The following is a 15,981-nucleotide window of genomic DNA, read 5'->3' as shown; positions in this document are numbered from 1 at the left end:
GTGACATTATGCAGTCTTAATACAAAAGTTTATAGTAAGAAGAGCAACGATTCTATGAATACTTAGCAATGTTTGCCTAATTTGAACATTTCATGTTAACAGTGTACGTGCACGTAATTGTGCATATACAGAAAGGAGAAAAATTGCAGTACATGAACGATATTATATTACAATAATATATGTATGTGACAGGATGCAAGTGTTCCCCTACGCTCCCAGCCACTCCTATCCCTAGAACCCCAATCACCTAACTGTGGTATGAGTTATTTTATATTTAATATTAATGTTTATTAACGTACACGGCACATCAAGTAAAATGTTTATAATATATGTAACTAACTAGCTGCGACAACTTAACTGGATTGTTTGCCTTAGCCATTTTAAATGTATAGTGCTTACTCCTCCGATAATGTCGTTTAGTCAACTTCGAGTAGATAATAATTATTACTTAGATAATAGATTTTATAATATTATTTCCTAATATTTTGCACTAATAGCACTTGGATGAACATGAGGCAAATGTTCGCTGCACATAATAATAGATTATATTAGAGTATAGTAGAACAACCAAATAATAATGTGCTTAAATGTTCAGTATAATTATGACTAATGTTTAATTTCATATGGTTGCTGATACGTAATACTATTTGACTAAAATATACTAGTAGTGTAATATGTTTAAACTGTGGCACAATGTGTGGAACACAGTAGTCAAATGGTATTACGAGTTATCAATTGCTTGTATAATATAAATTTTACTTCACAGTGTATATTACGACCCGTTCTTAGCAGCCGCCGCCACGGCCGACAACAACTACAGACTCCAGGTAAATAGTATTCGAGTCAGATTATCATGAAACTGTCAGTTACAATATGAATAATGAATAAATTAAATGAACGTTGAGTGTCTGTACCTGTAGCGTATTGTTTGATTGGTCAGTGACAGTCAGTGAGTGTCGCAAGACGCGTGAGGTAACGTTGAGTACGGCGTGGTGTGGTGACCGTGCGTGTGTTGTTACAGGCCGCGAAGCCGGCAGCCGAGGTAAACGTCACGCCTTTAGAGTTCAGTTTCGCTCGATATGCGACTGTATCTGTATCTCTATCGCTTCCTGATTCATGTTCCACCACGCTAGTATAAGTTTGATATCCATCATGGAGTGAGTGCTGGGATTTTGTTTGCTCCTTATTATATTCGTATGGTCCTATTGGTTGGTAATCCACCGTAATGCAGGGTGCACATTGTGTTTGTGGTAACCGAGATGGACTGCGCACACGCGCGGCCCGGCCGGCCCGCGCGGTTTGCTTACTGTTGAGTTTATCCTTGTTCGTTGGTATTGTGGTGGGTGATTTAGTTTTAGGCATATGTTGAAGCTGTACGTTGACTCGATCAGACGCTAATACCATGCTACGAGTAGAACATTGAGCCCACAAAATTTAATTGCAATTATCAAAGTACACTAACAACCACCGATTACGTAGATAGTTTTAGAACATTTCGACGTTTTGATTTAGTTTGTATCGATACCGACATACTCGTTTCTTTATTGCATGTTCATGTTCATCGATCACATTAACATTACTCGTCTGCCACTCATCGTGCAAGCCGACCACTGAAGTCGACGGTTTGTGCAGAAACAATAACATCAACCATCATAGGAACGCGTGCCGGCAGCGTTGCATGTTAATCGATTTTTTTATGTAAATATTTAGTATTTACAAAACGTGCACACTCTTTTTCTTTTATGTAGTACATTACCTTCTATGCATCGTTTTCGCTTTGACTAATGGCCACGCAGATCTCTCGCCGAGGGCTATCGTCGTAGAATTTCTCGACGCGGCGGGACACACGGTAAGAGACTCGAGGGACGGGTCGAGCGAGTCGACCTTTGTGGGCTCACTGTTCACACGCGCAGGTCGAGTGTGCGGTCGCAGCACCCGCGTCTAACCCCGTTTGTGTCGCAGGCCGCGGCGGCAGCGGCAGCGGCAGCAGCGCCCCTGCTGAAGTCCCCGCTCACCACGGCGCAGCACGCGGCGGCGGCGGCCGCGGCCGCTAACTACGGCGCCGCGGCCCGCGCCGCCGCCGCCGCCGCCGTCAGCGCCGCGCCCGCGCCCACCGCGCTCACGCCCCTCGCTGCCACGTGAGTCCTCTAAACTTTACTAACCGAATTACGATTGTAGCATGACGTGGCCGCATTCTTGCGTATACACATCATGTCTCCGCCTTTGAAATGTGCGTATCAGCGTGCATTTACGTGGCCGTACAAATGTTATGTGTAATTTTACGTTTAAAATCGTGGATGTTTGCAAAACGAGACCTATACTAATCAACACACTAATATGTATCTCTTCTTATAAATTTTCAGGTACGGCAGAGAATACGCAGATCCTTATTTGGGGCACGGTATAGGACCAGTGACAGGCTACGGAGTAAGATCTTTTGCTAATATTATATTCTTCTAAGAACTATAATATAATATTACAAATTGTTCTTATTTACTACGTGTGCTAACTAACAATTTGTTCTTGTTCCAGACTGCTGTGTATAGAAGCGGATACAACAGATTCGCGCCGTACTAAAAGCCAGTGGATCAAGAAACGATGTAACTCGAATATTACCTTCGCCACCCTCACCTTAACATGACAATGAACTCTCTTTGTAAACGTACAAACGTAATTGATAAATGTAAGGATCAATAATAAACGCTAGCCGACTACCTACTAAGTACCTAAGCTTGGGTAGCGAGACGGACGGACAGCTGGAGGACTCGACCGACAGTGGCGAGCGCTTGCGAGTAGTCGTGAGCGCGTGGCTGGGACAGTCGCACACCTCCGCTCTACCGCGCCACTACAACTTATGAAATACCAAAGTCATTAAAATTTCTAACGGAAATAGTTTATTAAGTTGAACTATATTGTAAATTATTGTGTACCTAATGCTATACAAGTGCGAGCAGCTAAAGTGAGTGCTTTCGTTCTATTTAGAGTTGTAAGAGTTAATATAATTTACATATAACACTCTTGTGAATACATGTTACGACTAGCGTACCGTAACTATCTAGTGTAGTGTTACACTTGTATCATTGACAATAGAACAATATTTACTATATAATGATATTATTTAGTGAGCTTTGCACTTGCATATCATACAAATTGTAAATACTAAATGGAAACACATTTTACTGGTACTAAATATTTTTTTGATCAAGTTTCCAAACTACGATCGCTGAATATACATTCAGCTATCTTATCTTAATGTATTCGTAAACTAAGCCGTTAACTCTCCACTATAATAACTACATTCGAATCCTTGCGATATTTTAAACGAGTAAGATAATATTAATTAGAGCTGGCATATAATTACGAGTATGTCTACTAACACGTAACATCGGTGTTGATCACTTAACAAAGACAATAGAAGTTTCTGAACAAATCTATTTTGGACTAACACGTTATTTGGTGCGATATGATTGTGGTGCCATTTGTTTGGTTGTTATTTTACACATACGTATTATATTTTTTCTAAAGTTACCTTGTAATGTATACAGTTGATGATGTAATAGTTTGTAGGCATGCCGTGAGTGCAGGAGACAGGCGGCAGGCGGGTTGCCACCAGTCTGCTCTGTGCCCTGCGCTGACGAGTGGTTTCAGTTTGTACATTGCTTGAAGCTTGTCCATAGAGCCCCCATGTGTTATGTTGGTGGTGTGGCATCACTGCTGGTCACTACTGATCACTTGTACCGACTCCTCGCCGCGTACAGTTCGCTTCTCGTACGGATTCTATTTGTCTGCCCCAGGAGTGTTGACTAGTGGTCCTGGTTAGATGTAAATCGAATGATCGGTTGCTAGTTTATAAATAAGCTAATATTTTACAGAAAAGTAGGCGAAACGCTTTAGCTGTAGTGTGTAAGGGAAGAAGGGAACTCCGTCGAGTTCTTACATATCATTGAGATTTCTCCTTGTATGTAGTTATGTTTAATCGTAACTCTATTGTCTTTTAACGATGTCTTATTTTTACAGTGCTATTTTAATATTTTGTCTGGCGTACGGACTTTCATTTTAGAACAAACACGCATACGGGTCCAACCCCTTTAGAAGTCGTAAATTTTAGATCTAACATTTGCATTAGGATTTTAAAGTATCTTAACGTGTATGAATTCGCTCAACGTTTATACCAAAGCACAAAAACCCATCGATTCATGCGTATTCGGAGACGTGGAGACGTGGAGACGTGTTGCATGACATTCACCTCTGCTCGATAGATTTAATAGTCTTTCACTCTGAAAAACTTAACAAATCTATAAGTCATCGTGTAGATAGATAATATGAACAAAACAACATACATTTTACTTTCATTTTGTTTTCATTAATCCTAGGTAATTTTTCTAAGGACATATCTACATGTTTGCCATCTAGAGTAGTTTTATCTTAACGTAGTTCAATGACTATATATTATATAGATCTGATTGATTTATTCATTGTTGATTGTCGATCTTTACATATTGTTGTAATTTTCTAAGGAAACGGATGCACCGTGGTCTGCGGGTGTGAGTGTATCGCAGGTTGCATCGACTCCGATGTGTTAGAGCTTCGCCGTTTATTTTTAAAACCTTTACGTAGCAAGTAGAGATAATGTACCGAATACGTAGTGTCCCGCGACACAGGGCGACTAAGGGCGACTCAGGGCGGCACCGGGCGGGACACGGCTCGCGTCACAACTCGGCTCGTCTGATGAACATAGCTTTAATTAAGTAAACATGTTGGGGTGGCGGCTCACCCGCTCCTCTCACCCCCTCTCCAGAATTAGATTAACTAACTCGATTTTGTAGCATTTCCATGACATTGTTACGTTTGTCTTGCAGATTCTAGTCTTCGCGCACAATCTTTAATTAAAATAATAAATATTTAGTAAAGGTGCTTACTCGTAAAGGTTTCATGTGATATTTACGGAATTAGTTGTGGTACCTATGTTTCATTTTGTATTCACTTTACTTTTCGTACGATATGTTATAAGCGGTTCGTGTCATATTTTTCCTTTTACTGATTATATTATTACTCTCACCTTATAGTGCCACTGGCTTATATTATAAGTTATGATTACTTTTATCGTATTTTAATTGTAGTCTCGTTGCAGCTTCGAACAATATTTTGTGCTTTACTGCTGAATACTCATGCGTGAATGCGTTATTTTAAGTAATTTTTAGATTTGTAGGAATTGTCTGATTAATGCAAGATTTTGTATCTGAGTACAGAAACAAGTTAAGTACATGTGATTCTATTTGATGATTTTATTGTTTAGCATTAGTATTTTGTATCAATGAAAGTCACAAAAATATGTGATTATCGTATATTTTAAATCATCAAATTGTATAAATCAAGTAAACGGGACCTGTTTTGGCTCTAAGTAATCACGATGTTTATGTCAAATTGTTATCTATTAAATAATTCGCATCCATATAAGTAATTGCACGCCAAAACTCGTCTTGTTTTCTCGAATACTGAAAGATACATAATTTTTATTATGTTATTTTAAGTCTTTTATTATGATTTTAATGATAATGTAATAAATCACAAAAGCAAAATACCTAAGTTTTGTATAAAGTTACATATTATAAGCCAAATTGTTGTTACTTGGAGAAAAATCAGAATTTAAATTACATATCTGACAAAATGGTTAGTGTGCTACAATAAGATTGAAAAAAAATAACATCAAAACAATGTATTATAAATATTATAATCATAAATTAAGGATATGTATTTTGTAACGCGATTTGTTTCTCGGTTTTTATGAGACGTTAAATTAAATTTTCAATACTACTCTCTTATTTTGATGCTGTGCACATATTATACGATCGACGGCTTCGGTACTGTATTCATTAGATCTAAAGCGAATTGTTATATTGTGCATAATAAATCATATCAGTAGCGGTGTTAGGTAGCGGGCACCGGCCACGACGGGCGGCCCTCGCCTCGCCGACCGACCCTTAGCCTAGAGTACGTGTTACAGAATTAGCGGCCGCGCGCGGTCGGCGCTGGACCGCTAAGTCTCGACTGTATATATACTGTTACCGGCGGCTCCCGCCTATGTTGTGCGTATTACTTGTGCCCTCGGGTTCATATTGTTAAAGTAGCCAGTTAATAAGTATCACTTGTTCGTCAATTGCACTCGTCGAAGCTGTTCAGTTGGTGTTGTAGATTATTCAGATATTAGCGAGGTTAACTTTTATTCCTGTGTGTTGAACTTTAAAATGGTAGACGCGCTCTGTCACTCTTCGCGTTGTAGACATTGTCGCTATACAGCGCGTCTACGATTTTAGCAGTTTGAATTAACCGTACATAGGTAGGAAGACGTAACGCATACTGACTGTGAAGTGATTTAGTGGACTTGTCTAGTATGTGGCTTGCGACAAGTGACCGTAAGATATTTTAGGAACCACGATAGAGATATATTTTTCATTTTTAAGATTTAAGTCAACGCTGTTGCGAGCGTCATGAAAGTCATAGTTCATAGATGGTTGTACGTGCGATGATCTGCCGAGTACATAGTTGGAGGTATAGCAGGCAGCAGTTGCTTGTAGTGAGCTAGTGAGCGCTCACAGTCAGTACGCGTTAGCGTCGCATGGCAGGCCGGAGCGCGGCCTGCTCGCGCACACCGTTGCAGCCGACCAGTATTTGAAATACTATTACAATACCGTGCTCAATTCCTGTATCTGTACATTGTAAGTATAATGTTGACTAAATGTTTTTGAAATATTAATGTAAACTACAATAGATTTGTTACATAATGAATGTCTTCCGTTTGGCACATTTTTATAGATACCTACATTGCACATTTTATTACTGCACGTATCTTCAATAAAGAATACCAGTTCGGTTTTATTTTACAAAAATGTCTCAAGCCAAGTGCACAGCGAGCCCCCTCATATACGATTTGTGATACCTAAAGTAAATTAATAGATATTACGAATTTTTCCTTTTTTGTGTGGCAATTTTAATGGATTGCAAAGCTGATTTTCTCTTTTAAATTGTAAATATTTTTTTCTAATGAAAAATATTGAATGAAGTGAATCATTTTAAAGCCTTTGGCATTGTGTACTCATTTACGTTATAAATAAATTATAGTATAAAAAATATTTGTCTTTTAATTTTCCTGTCTATCTTGATGCAAAGAACCTTAATTTAATGCCTGAATTAATTGGTCTACAGTCCTGTTTTTGGTGTCAGTAAAATGTTTAGTTATATTTGTGAATAGTGCTTCGTCTTCTTAGCGTGTCGATGGCAAACAAATTATAATATTAATTTAAAATAGTGTATAACACTTCACTGTGTGAATAGTGCTGATTGGGTGACAATCGTATAATTTAATGTCGATAAGATTGCAAGGTTCTTTGATAACGAATAGTAGGTAATCATTCTTTAGTGTGAAATAATTAAAACAATCGGAATGGTGAGATAATCTGTCATGAGCGATAAGGGCTGCGCTTGCGTCGTTCAAACAGTCTAGGTTCGGTGCGGGCGTTCAGCAGTGCTTCGTTCTTGATATTTACAGTGTTGTTTATAATGCATTTATATTTATGCTAAAGGAATAGTTTTTGAAAATGGTGTTGTGTCCGCCGTTCAGGTGGGCCTCTCGAGGCAGGTTCAAGCTTTGTACCGTCCCAGCTGATATTGGCAATGTTCCTGAGCGTCCTACTATATTCGTGAGTGTACAACAGTTCTTAATGATAAGTTAACACTGGTCTACTACCGAAAATACGGGAGGCATTAAGTTATTGATTACAGTTTAATTCGTGTAGATTTATATATTTATGTTATAGCAGAACTAATTCCTTTTTAACTACTCTACTACTAAGTCCCACGTAAGAAAGAATATCGTGCTGAATTAAGCACATTTTTATATCCTAACATATCAAACCTTGCGCAGTGACGCTGGCTGTTTTTTAAACAAAGATGTTAAATCTAACGATATGCAGTCCTTTGTTATACTTTCTTATGTAAACAAATGTTTTATACCATTCACTGTGATAAATCCAATATTCTATAATGGCATGTTTGTATGGGCAACAATAGTCGGTCATAGGAACTGTAACAAAACCATGGTTGATGAGAAAACAAATGAAGGCATATAAGAATTTGTCCTGTAGTTAGGTATCATGTATAAAACCTTATCTAGGTTTCTATTCAAATAATACCTAGGTACACTGCCGTTGATCATTGATTGTTATCACTACATATATTTGCGACAAAAGGCAAGTCGACGTTTTCCTTAAGGCTTTGTTTTGTTACAGCTATTAAGTATTTTATTTGTCGAATTGCAGTTCATAATATAGTATAGATACTATACTTTGATAATAAGAAATTTAATGTATTTACTTAATCTTTAGACTAGGGCCAGTATCGCGGCTTGCGTACAACTGTCGGATAATCTATCCGTTGGATAAAGTGACAGCAAAAGGTTAAAAAGCAATGACAAATTCTAGCTGCTGCTAACCGCTACTCGATACTTAGTATTCAGAATTGGTAAACCGGGGTTTTAAGCTTAATATCATCTAAGTAGTTCAGTAAAAAGCGTTTCATTGCTTGAACCTGAATGATTAATAGCAGTTTTAGTAAACTGAAGCAAAGACACAAAGGTGAGGCATACATTATACAAACATATATTATGTAGGTAGTTATTACAAAAGTACATTCTGTAATTACATGAGCCCAGTGCCAGATACATGCTATCTGAATGCCATCTCTTGCGTCCACAAATAACAATCTAATTTGTAGATAAATGTGATTCTGATAAGTTTTTTAGAATCACTGCAAAGGTGACAGATAACGAACGATCAAGATATAATTAAGGATTAATTTTTCATTGTTTTTACAATATTAATATTGTTATCAGAAATAATTAAGTTAGTAAGCAGCTATCTATTTATAAATCTCTGTTTTTCTACATTACCAAAACGGTGAATAAATATTTAAAAAAACAAGGTAAAGAAAACTGTTACGATTCTTAGTTTTGTATTAGATAGGCGAAATAGTAGATACATGTGTATTGCATAGCACTAACTTACTAGTTAAGAGCAATTTGTAGCGCGATTCTGTACAGTCGGTACTGTCGAGTATCGAATGTGACATTAAGAATGTACTGTCAAAATATTTTCTACGACGTCATATTTTCATACAAAATTTCTCGACGACAGGAGGGTTGCCGGTAGTCGATAATAGTAGAGAATTGAGCTACGATCTCTGCGAGACATCAAAGCTTTCTCGGTTTTTATCTTATGAAAACTTGGGGAAAACAGACGTAGGTACCTGTTTTCCACAATTACGGAAAGAAATTTAGCCACATTATCAGGAACGAACCGTAAATCCTGAAATATTTACTTCGCTAGCTTTAGCTGACGTCAGTTGAACAAAAACTGATGGTTACTTTTTTATTATTAGGTGATAGGTGATATAATGTAGCACCATGCATATTAAGTAACGCCTTTTTTTAAAGTAAGGACGTCTAATAATCTGAAAATGTTGTTACTAAGCTCTGAATAGTTTTTACACAAAATTTGTCGATGCTAACCGATATTGACAGAAAAGCGGTTCATGGAGTGGTTTAGGTACATCGATGATTTGTTTTTTTTGCACAATAAAATAGGTGGTACAATATGGATGTACGTATAGCTCGCCAGCTCTACCGCATCTCCGTGCACCATACAAATCATTGTATATTTAATATTCCCCATAAAACTTGATTTATAATTTCCTTCCAGATAATACCTGACAATGTCACTGATACTTACCACAGCAACGGCGACATTGCAAGAGAATGGATACAAGCACAAGAGCCAACTGCCCAAAATGGAAACGTGGTCCCGTATAACAATATTATTAAACCAATGGACCCTCCAACGCCAATGGAAATTTCTAATGAAAAGGCAAACGACCATGAACATCATAACAATAATAATGTAAAGAAAACTAGTCATATAAGTATACAAAGCAAAATAAGTTATCGAGATTCGGACGGTAATTTATATTTCGAGGAGCGTAAGAGCAGTGCCGGTCGTAAAACAGTGTCAGACCTCGTGCAGCATGACCCTGACAAGCGCGTGCGACGCAAGCGAGGAGTGATCGCTCCCCACGTCCCGCAGGACACCACGCGCTCCCTCTCTGATTTACAGTATGACAAATACGAGAAGGATGAAAAGTGAGTATACAGACAAACACAACTTAGGTAATAATAATTTTAGGATCATCAGACTTGCGTAGAGTAAGACCAATAGATTAGATTTCTTTTGTGTAAGGTAGGAGTTAGCAGAGGGAAGTACCGACTGGTTATCAATGTCTCAAAATCCTTTTCATACTCAGCTCACTATGCACGTAATAAGAATTTAGATATCCATGATAATACAAATCATAATTTTGTTATTAGATCACAGGCACAAATTAGGAAGGCGATCATGGCTAACGATTTTATCAAGAACATAATGGATGATAAACGTCTGGAAGCGGTGGTTGAAGCCATGAGTCCGCAAGAGTTTGCTACAGGGAGCCTCATTATCAGAGAGGGTGAAAGTGGCAGTCATCTGTTTGTGTCGGCTCACGGGCAGTTCCAAGTGCTCAAAGGAGCACATGTTGTCAAAACATTTGGACCAGGAGAGGCGTTTGGTGAACTTGCTATCTTGTACAAAGCTAAACGATTTGCCTCGATACGATGTAAGTATTAAAATTATCGTACCCTAAGCACAGAGCATTATTTTTACTTACTATAGTACTAAGAACCTAATTACTTTTTAAACGTTTTAATTAGGCATAACAGAAGCCAAGGTGTGGATGTTGGAGCGACGTGTGTTCCAAAAGATCATGGTTCGAAGTGGTCGGCAAGAACAAGAAGACAATTTAAGATTTTTAGCGTCAGTAAAGTTGCTACAAGGAATCCATCCTATAGAACTCGCTAAGATCTCTGACTTCTTGAAAAGGGTTTGTGAAATTTAACAATTAGTTAGAAATTGTATTTAACGTAAGTGGCAAATTAATAAACAATTGTTTATTGACATTTTCCAGGAGTTTTTCTCAACGGGTACAGCAGTAGTGCGACAAGGTGACCGCGGTGATAAGTTTTACATCATTCGTGGAGGTACGGTGGTGGTGACGAAGCGGGAAGGCGACGGAGGAGAAAAGAAAGTGGGAGTGCTGGGCCGAGGAGAATACTTCGGCGAACAAGCGCTGTTGCATGAAGACCGAAGACTGGCCACCGTTACAGCACAGGCGCCCGGTGTGGAATGTCTCACACTTGAGAGAGGGTACGTAGTTATTTCTGTAGATAGATATATCTTAATTCGTCACCACAGAATTGGCCGAAAAATGCAGTCACTGCATCAATGCAGAACTTATTTATCTAGTATTGGGTTTTTATAACTTCTAAACTTTCACGCTGTATGTTTCTTATATCATAGATTAGGGGAATTAACGCAAACACTCCTTTTGTAATGGGTCATGCCAATAAAAGAAGTGGTGAATACCCTGAATATATGCTATATGTAGAAGTAACGTGTAGTAAAAGTCTTTTTCATATCAGAATCAATCACAGCAAATCCGTATGGCAGTATTACACATACCGATGTACTTATGATAAGGTAACGAAAATAATAATTGTCGTCATTAGTAAATTGTCGTAAATTTATAGACAGCTGATTCACCTATAAGTACCTAATTTAATATTTCTATCAGGCCTTTTACGGATCTCTTGGGCAATTTGGAAGAACTGAGGAGAATTCGACATGCCGTGCCTCGAGTGTCACAACAAAAGAAAATATCACAAGTTAAGAGTGGTACGTATCATAGAAGTAGATAATAAGCACGGATATCCTTTCAGGGATTATAGTTTAAACTCAATTTGAAGTATTTTAGTGTTTGTTGAAACGTGCAGAATTATAGTGAATTGTGATATAAATATTTATGAATCCCGCAAAAGATAAACTTGATGATTTTAATTCATAGAAGATAACGGGTTTTATACGGATTAGCAAGATATCAATGACCTAAATTCGAAGAAGTAGTATACTAATAAGTAGAATTGTTTTGTTTTGGCAATATTATTAATTTGGTTAACACATTTTTAGAATTTGAATTCGTGGAGCTGAAGGATTTGGAGATAGTGGGTACGATGGGTGTGGGAGGCTTCGGCCGGGTTGAGCTGGTGCAGTACAAACGTGACCACTCTCTGACGTTTGCTCTCAAGTGCCTCAAGAAAGTCGACATGGTGCAGCAACAGCAACAAGAGCACGCTTATAACGAGAAAGACATTATGCTTTCGTGCAATAGCCCGTTTATTTGCAGGTAAATATTTGTTTAAACATAGGTACCTAATAATATCAACCTTCGGGATATTAGCATAAGGCACTAATTAAAATTGGTTTTCCTTACTCTTCTTGTTAATACGGTAACCATCGAAATAGGTGAATTCGAAGGTTTTGTGCCTGTTTTCCTCTCGACTCTCGAGCAGGAAGTCAATTAGGAATTTAAATTGTGTAGTCTGTAGGCCTTTTAACATCTAGAGCGGTAAAACCCTACCTAAACAAATACTTAGCTGATGCGTGAGAAGACAAGCCGGTCATCACTTTTCCGACACCAGACACTGCAAATAATTTTATGCTATGATGTAAAGTCAATTCGTATACTTATAATGAACACTTGCAAGATAGATAGAGTATGCAGTATACAAATATTGACATCATATTGTTCAGCACGTGTATGATTAACAGTTTCTATCTATGTATAAACGACTATACAGTTAATAAACATCTGTAAAACAACTTGATTAAATCGAAAATTATTTGACATTGATCGTTGCGTTAAAAAAATATTTTACATGCAAATAATGTCCGGGGCCCTTATCTTATACTAGCTGACCCGCGCAACTTCGCTTGCGTCACCTAAGAGAATGGGTCAAAATTTTCCCCGTTTTTGTAACATTTTTCATTGCTACTCCGCTCCTAATGACCGCAGCGTGATGTTATATAGCCTAAAGCCTTCCTCGATAAATGGGCTATCTAACACTGAAAGAATTTTTCAAATAGGACCAGTAGTTTCTGAGATTAGCGCGTTCAAACAAACAAACAAACTCTTCAGCTTTATAATATTAGTATAGATGAATACCTTGAGTTATGTGGGTTGAGTGATGACTGACTGCATGTCACACGTCCTACTTCGTAACTTCACAGTTATATTTCCCTAAAAGTAGGTTGGTATCTACAAACACTGAAGAGTGTGCGAATACATTACACGATTTAGTTATATAAACAGTTTATTTTATACCAAACTAAGTATAAAACAATTTATTAACTGCACGTTTGACGCAGTGGTTAACGTGGTCACCTCGCCACAAGAACCGTAGCGCAGCGTGTGGTGGATTCGAATCCCACCCGGAACAAATCTTTGTGTGATGAGCACGTATTTGTACTGAGGCTAGTTGTTAATGTATCTATATAAGTATGCATTTATAAGTATGTAACTATGTTTATCAGTTATTTGGTTACCATAGTATAATCTCTGCTTAGTTTGAAATCAAATGACCGTGTGTTGCGTGAGTTGTCCCATGATTATTATATTTATAGTAAACAATGGTGTCTTATTTTTTCAGGTTGTACCGAACATTTAAAGACAATAAATACATTTATTTCCTCATGGAGCCGGTGCTCGGCGGCGACGTGTGGACAATATTGCAGAAACAACGATATTTCCCGGAGAATATAGCACGGTTCATGATCGCTTGTGTAGTCGAAGCGTTTCAGTACTTGCACTCTAAAGACATCATCTATAGAGATCTTAAGCCAGAGAATCTGATGCTTGACAAACAAGGATACATTAAATTGGTAGGTCTTCTTATTATACCTATTTCCTACAAAAATAAAATCAACAATTCAGCCTACAGACACGTTGACGTTATTCCAATAACCCATTTTATTAATGTTTAATAGTTTATTTTCAATGTCAAAGCAGTACCTAATGCTTAGGATGGTCTCGTTTATTTTTAGACTTTGACGACAAATGGTGCTCATGTACCATTAAAAAATAAAGTAGGAGTTACCTACTTTGAACTATGTAGGTACCAACGTACTAGAGCTTATATTATTTTACTAGCTGACCACATAAGCGTTAAAAATGTTCCCCGTTTTTGTAACATTTTTCACTGGTACTCTGCTCCTATTGGTAGTAGCGTGATATAACTGAAAGAATTTTTCAAATCGGACCAGTAGTTCCAGAGATTAGCGCGTTCAAACAAACAAACAAACAAACTCTTCATCTTAATAATATAATATTAGTAATTATATTAGTATAGATTATGAAGTCTCTAATATACCTCATGTCGCTTTTAATAATATCTTGCTAAGTAAATAAGCGAAGTGTTAAGTATGGATTGTATAACAAGTAATTAAACAGGTTTTTATGAGAGTGTTTATTATCCTTAAATACGACCACACCTTTCTGTGACACATTATTACAGATAATTATTTGCACGTTCATCTTGCAGTTATTTATTTAGGTAAGGTTATATGTGGTTAACAAATAACAAATTTTCCTGTTTTCTTAACTTCGTTTGAAATGTATTAGTTTTATTATAGGTATTAGGTACCTACTAAAATTCTTTACAAAATTTCATGTAAACCTTATGTGTGTAAATCGATGTGTTTGATCGGAGGTTATTTCTCATTGCAGGTCGACTTTGGTTTCGCAAAACGTATATCACCAAATAGTAAAACGTGGACATTTGCCGGCACACCTGAATATGTAGCTCCTGAAATAGTACTGAATAAGGTAAGCAATGCCCAAATTACACTGAGTTGTTAGCATACCTTCATGTGTATTAATATCTTATGTGTGGCTCAGGGCCATGATCGCGCCGTGGACTGCTGGGCACTAGGCGTTTTAATACACGAACTGTTGGTTGGGAAACCTCCTTTCCGTGCACCCGGCGGTGACCACATGAAGACCTATACATTGATCCTCCGTGGCATAGACGCAGTGGCTTTCCACCCCCGCGTGGCAAAGTCGGCTCAACTCCTCATTCGCAAGTTATGCCGACCCGTACCGGCTGAACGACTAGGATACCTCAAAAACGGAATTGCTGACATCAAAAGTCACAAGTATGTACAAGGTTATATGTGCTCATTGTTTCGTATACCAAAGTGTTCATGAATAAATTACAGACTCATATAAATTCTCGTAGTGTCTTAACGACCAGATACAATAGCTGAGTCTCTATTTCTTTGAATAACAGCGACACTCGGTGGGTTGTAAATCATATTATACCTTATTATTATAACTTTTATTATATTGGTTAAGAAATTATTTCTATTCTGATGCAACAGCACTTTTTTTGAGAATAGAGTTCTAGATCAAGATCCTATCTACTATTACTACGATTTCTGTGTTCCTTCAATTATAAATGAAACCCTTTGATAAGACACATTATAAAACGAGTTGATTCTTGCAATTATCAATACTACAGCATCGAGGTAATGAGCATTTCTTTTATATTAATTACTATACATAGGGATCTCAACATAAAAAATGGGAACTTAATTAAACTTGTGCTGTGCAGGTGGTTCTTAGGCATCGAGTGGGAAGGCCTGGTGGAGAGGAGGCTGAAGGCGCCGCTAGTTCAGCCCATCGCTAATGACCTGGACCTCGGCAACTTTGAGAAGTACCCCAAGGACAAACTGCCTCCAGACGAAACCTCCGGCTGGGATATAGATTTCTAAGTGATGGGTAGAAAGCTAGAAACTTAAGCTATTATGTTGCAAAGTACTGTAAGAAGTAATTATTTGAAATTTTATATTTTTATACTTTTTTTTAATGAGTAGACCAGAGTGATGGCTTTAATTTGTTCACATAAAGTTCTAACTATGGGTTATGCGATTGTTATACATTTTTTATACATAGTATATTGAAATATTATATTCACTTCTGAAATATTGTAGTTAATCTTTATCTCAA

At 37.6% G+C, this 15,981-nt stretch overlaps 2 protein-coding genes across 6 annotated transcripts in view; both read left to right on the top strand.

Moving 5' to 3' along the window:
* The window catches only part of Rbfox1 (RNA-binding Fox protein 1), a 38,958-nt gene extending 33,734 nt beyond the window's left edge, over positions 1-5,224 (top strand). For 3 of the 5 annotated variants that reach the window (XM_076113390.1, XM_076113387.1, XM_076113389.1), the window contains 5 exons: positions 767-827; positions 1,022-1,042; positions 1,963-2,138; positions 2,364-2,427; positions 2,533-5,224. In XM_076113390.1, coding sequence (XP_075969505.1) covers positions 767-827; positions 1,022-1,042; positions 1,963-2,138; positions 2,364-2,427; positions 2,533-2,577 — 367 coding nt within the window. In that variant the 3' untranslated portion in view covers positions 2,578-5,224. The remainder of the gene's footprint in view (positions 1-766; positions 828-1,021; positions 1,043-1,962; positions 2,139-2,363; positions 2,428-2,532) is intronic. The other 2 variants (XM_076113388.1, XM_076113392.1) reach the window with 1 other exon arrangement.
* A 2,235-nt stretch (positions 5,225-7,459) lies between these two features.
* Positions 7,460-15,964, top strand: LOC142972343 (cGMP-dependent protein kinase 1-like). Its single transcript, XM_076113386.1, has 11 exons — positions 7,460-7,697; positions 9,753-10,189; positions 10,415-10,698; positions 10,793-10,962; positions 11,047-11,285; positions 11,713-11,813; positions 12,105-12,321; positions 13,625-13,856; positions 14,701-14,799; positions 14,872-15,128; positions 15,587-15,964. Exons 1-11 carry the CDS (start codon positions 7,596-7,598, stop codon positions 15,744-15,746), a joined length of 2,298 nt encoding a protein of 765 aa, XP_075969501.1. The 5' UTR covers positions 7,460-7,595; the 3' UTR covers positions 15,747-15,964.
* The last annotated feature ends 17 nt before the right edge of the window (positions 15,965-15,981 follow it).

The sequence above is a fragment of the Anticarsia gemmatalis genome, chromosome 4 (assembly GCF_050436995.1).
Source record: "Anticarsia gemmatalis isolate Benzon Research Colony breed Stoneville strain chromosome 4, ilAntGemm2 primary, whole genome shotgun sequence".
NCBI lineage: Eukaryota > Metazoa > Arthropoda > Insecta > Lepidoptera > Erebidae > Anticarsia > Anticarsia gemmatalis.
The sequence above is the reverse complement of the archived record's forward strand: the minus strand, read 5'-3'. Positions and strand labels throughout refer to the sequence as shown.

Excerpts from the sequence above, each read along its gene's own strand:
- LOC142972343 (XM_076113386.1), top strand. The coding sequence starts at position 7,596 with ATGGTGTTGTGTCCGCCGTTCAGGTGGGCCTCTCGAGGCAGGTTCAAG. Across the intron at positions 10,963-11,046 it reads TCTCTGACTTCTTGAAAAGG|GAGTTTTTCTCAACGGGTAC; the intron begins GTTTGTGAAATT and ends GACATTTTCCAG. Across the intron at positions 14,800-14,871 it reads CTGAAATAGTACTGAATAAG|GGCCATGATCGCGCCGTGGA; the intron begins GTAAGCAATGCC and ends TGTGTGGCTCAG.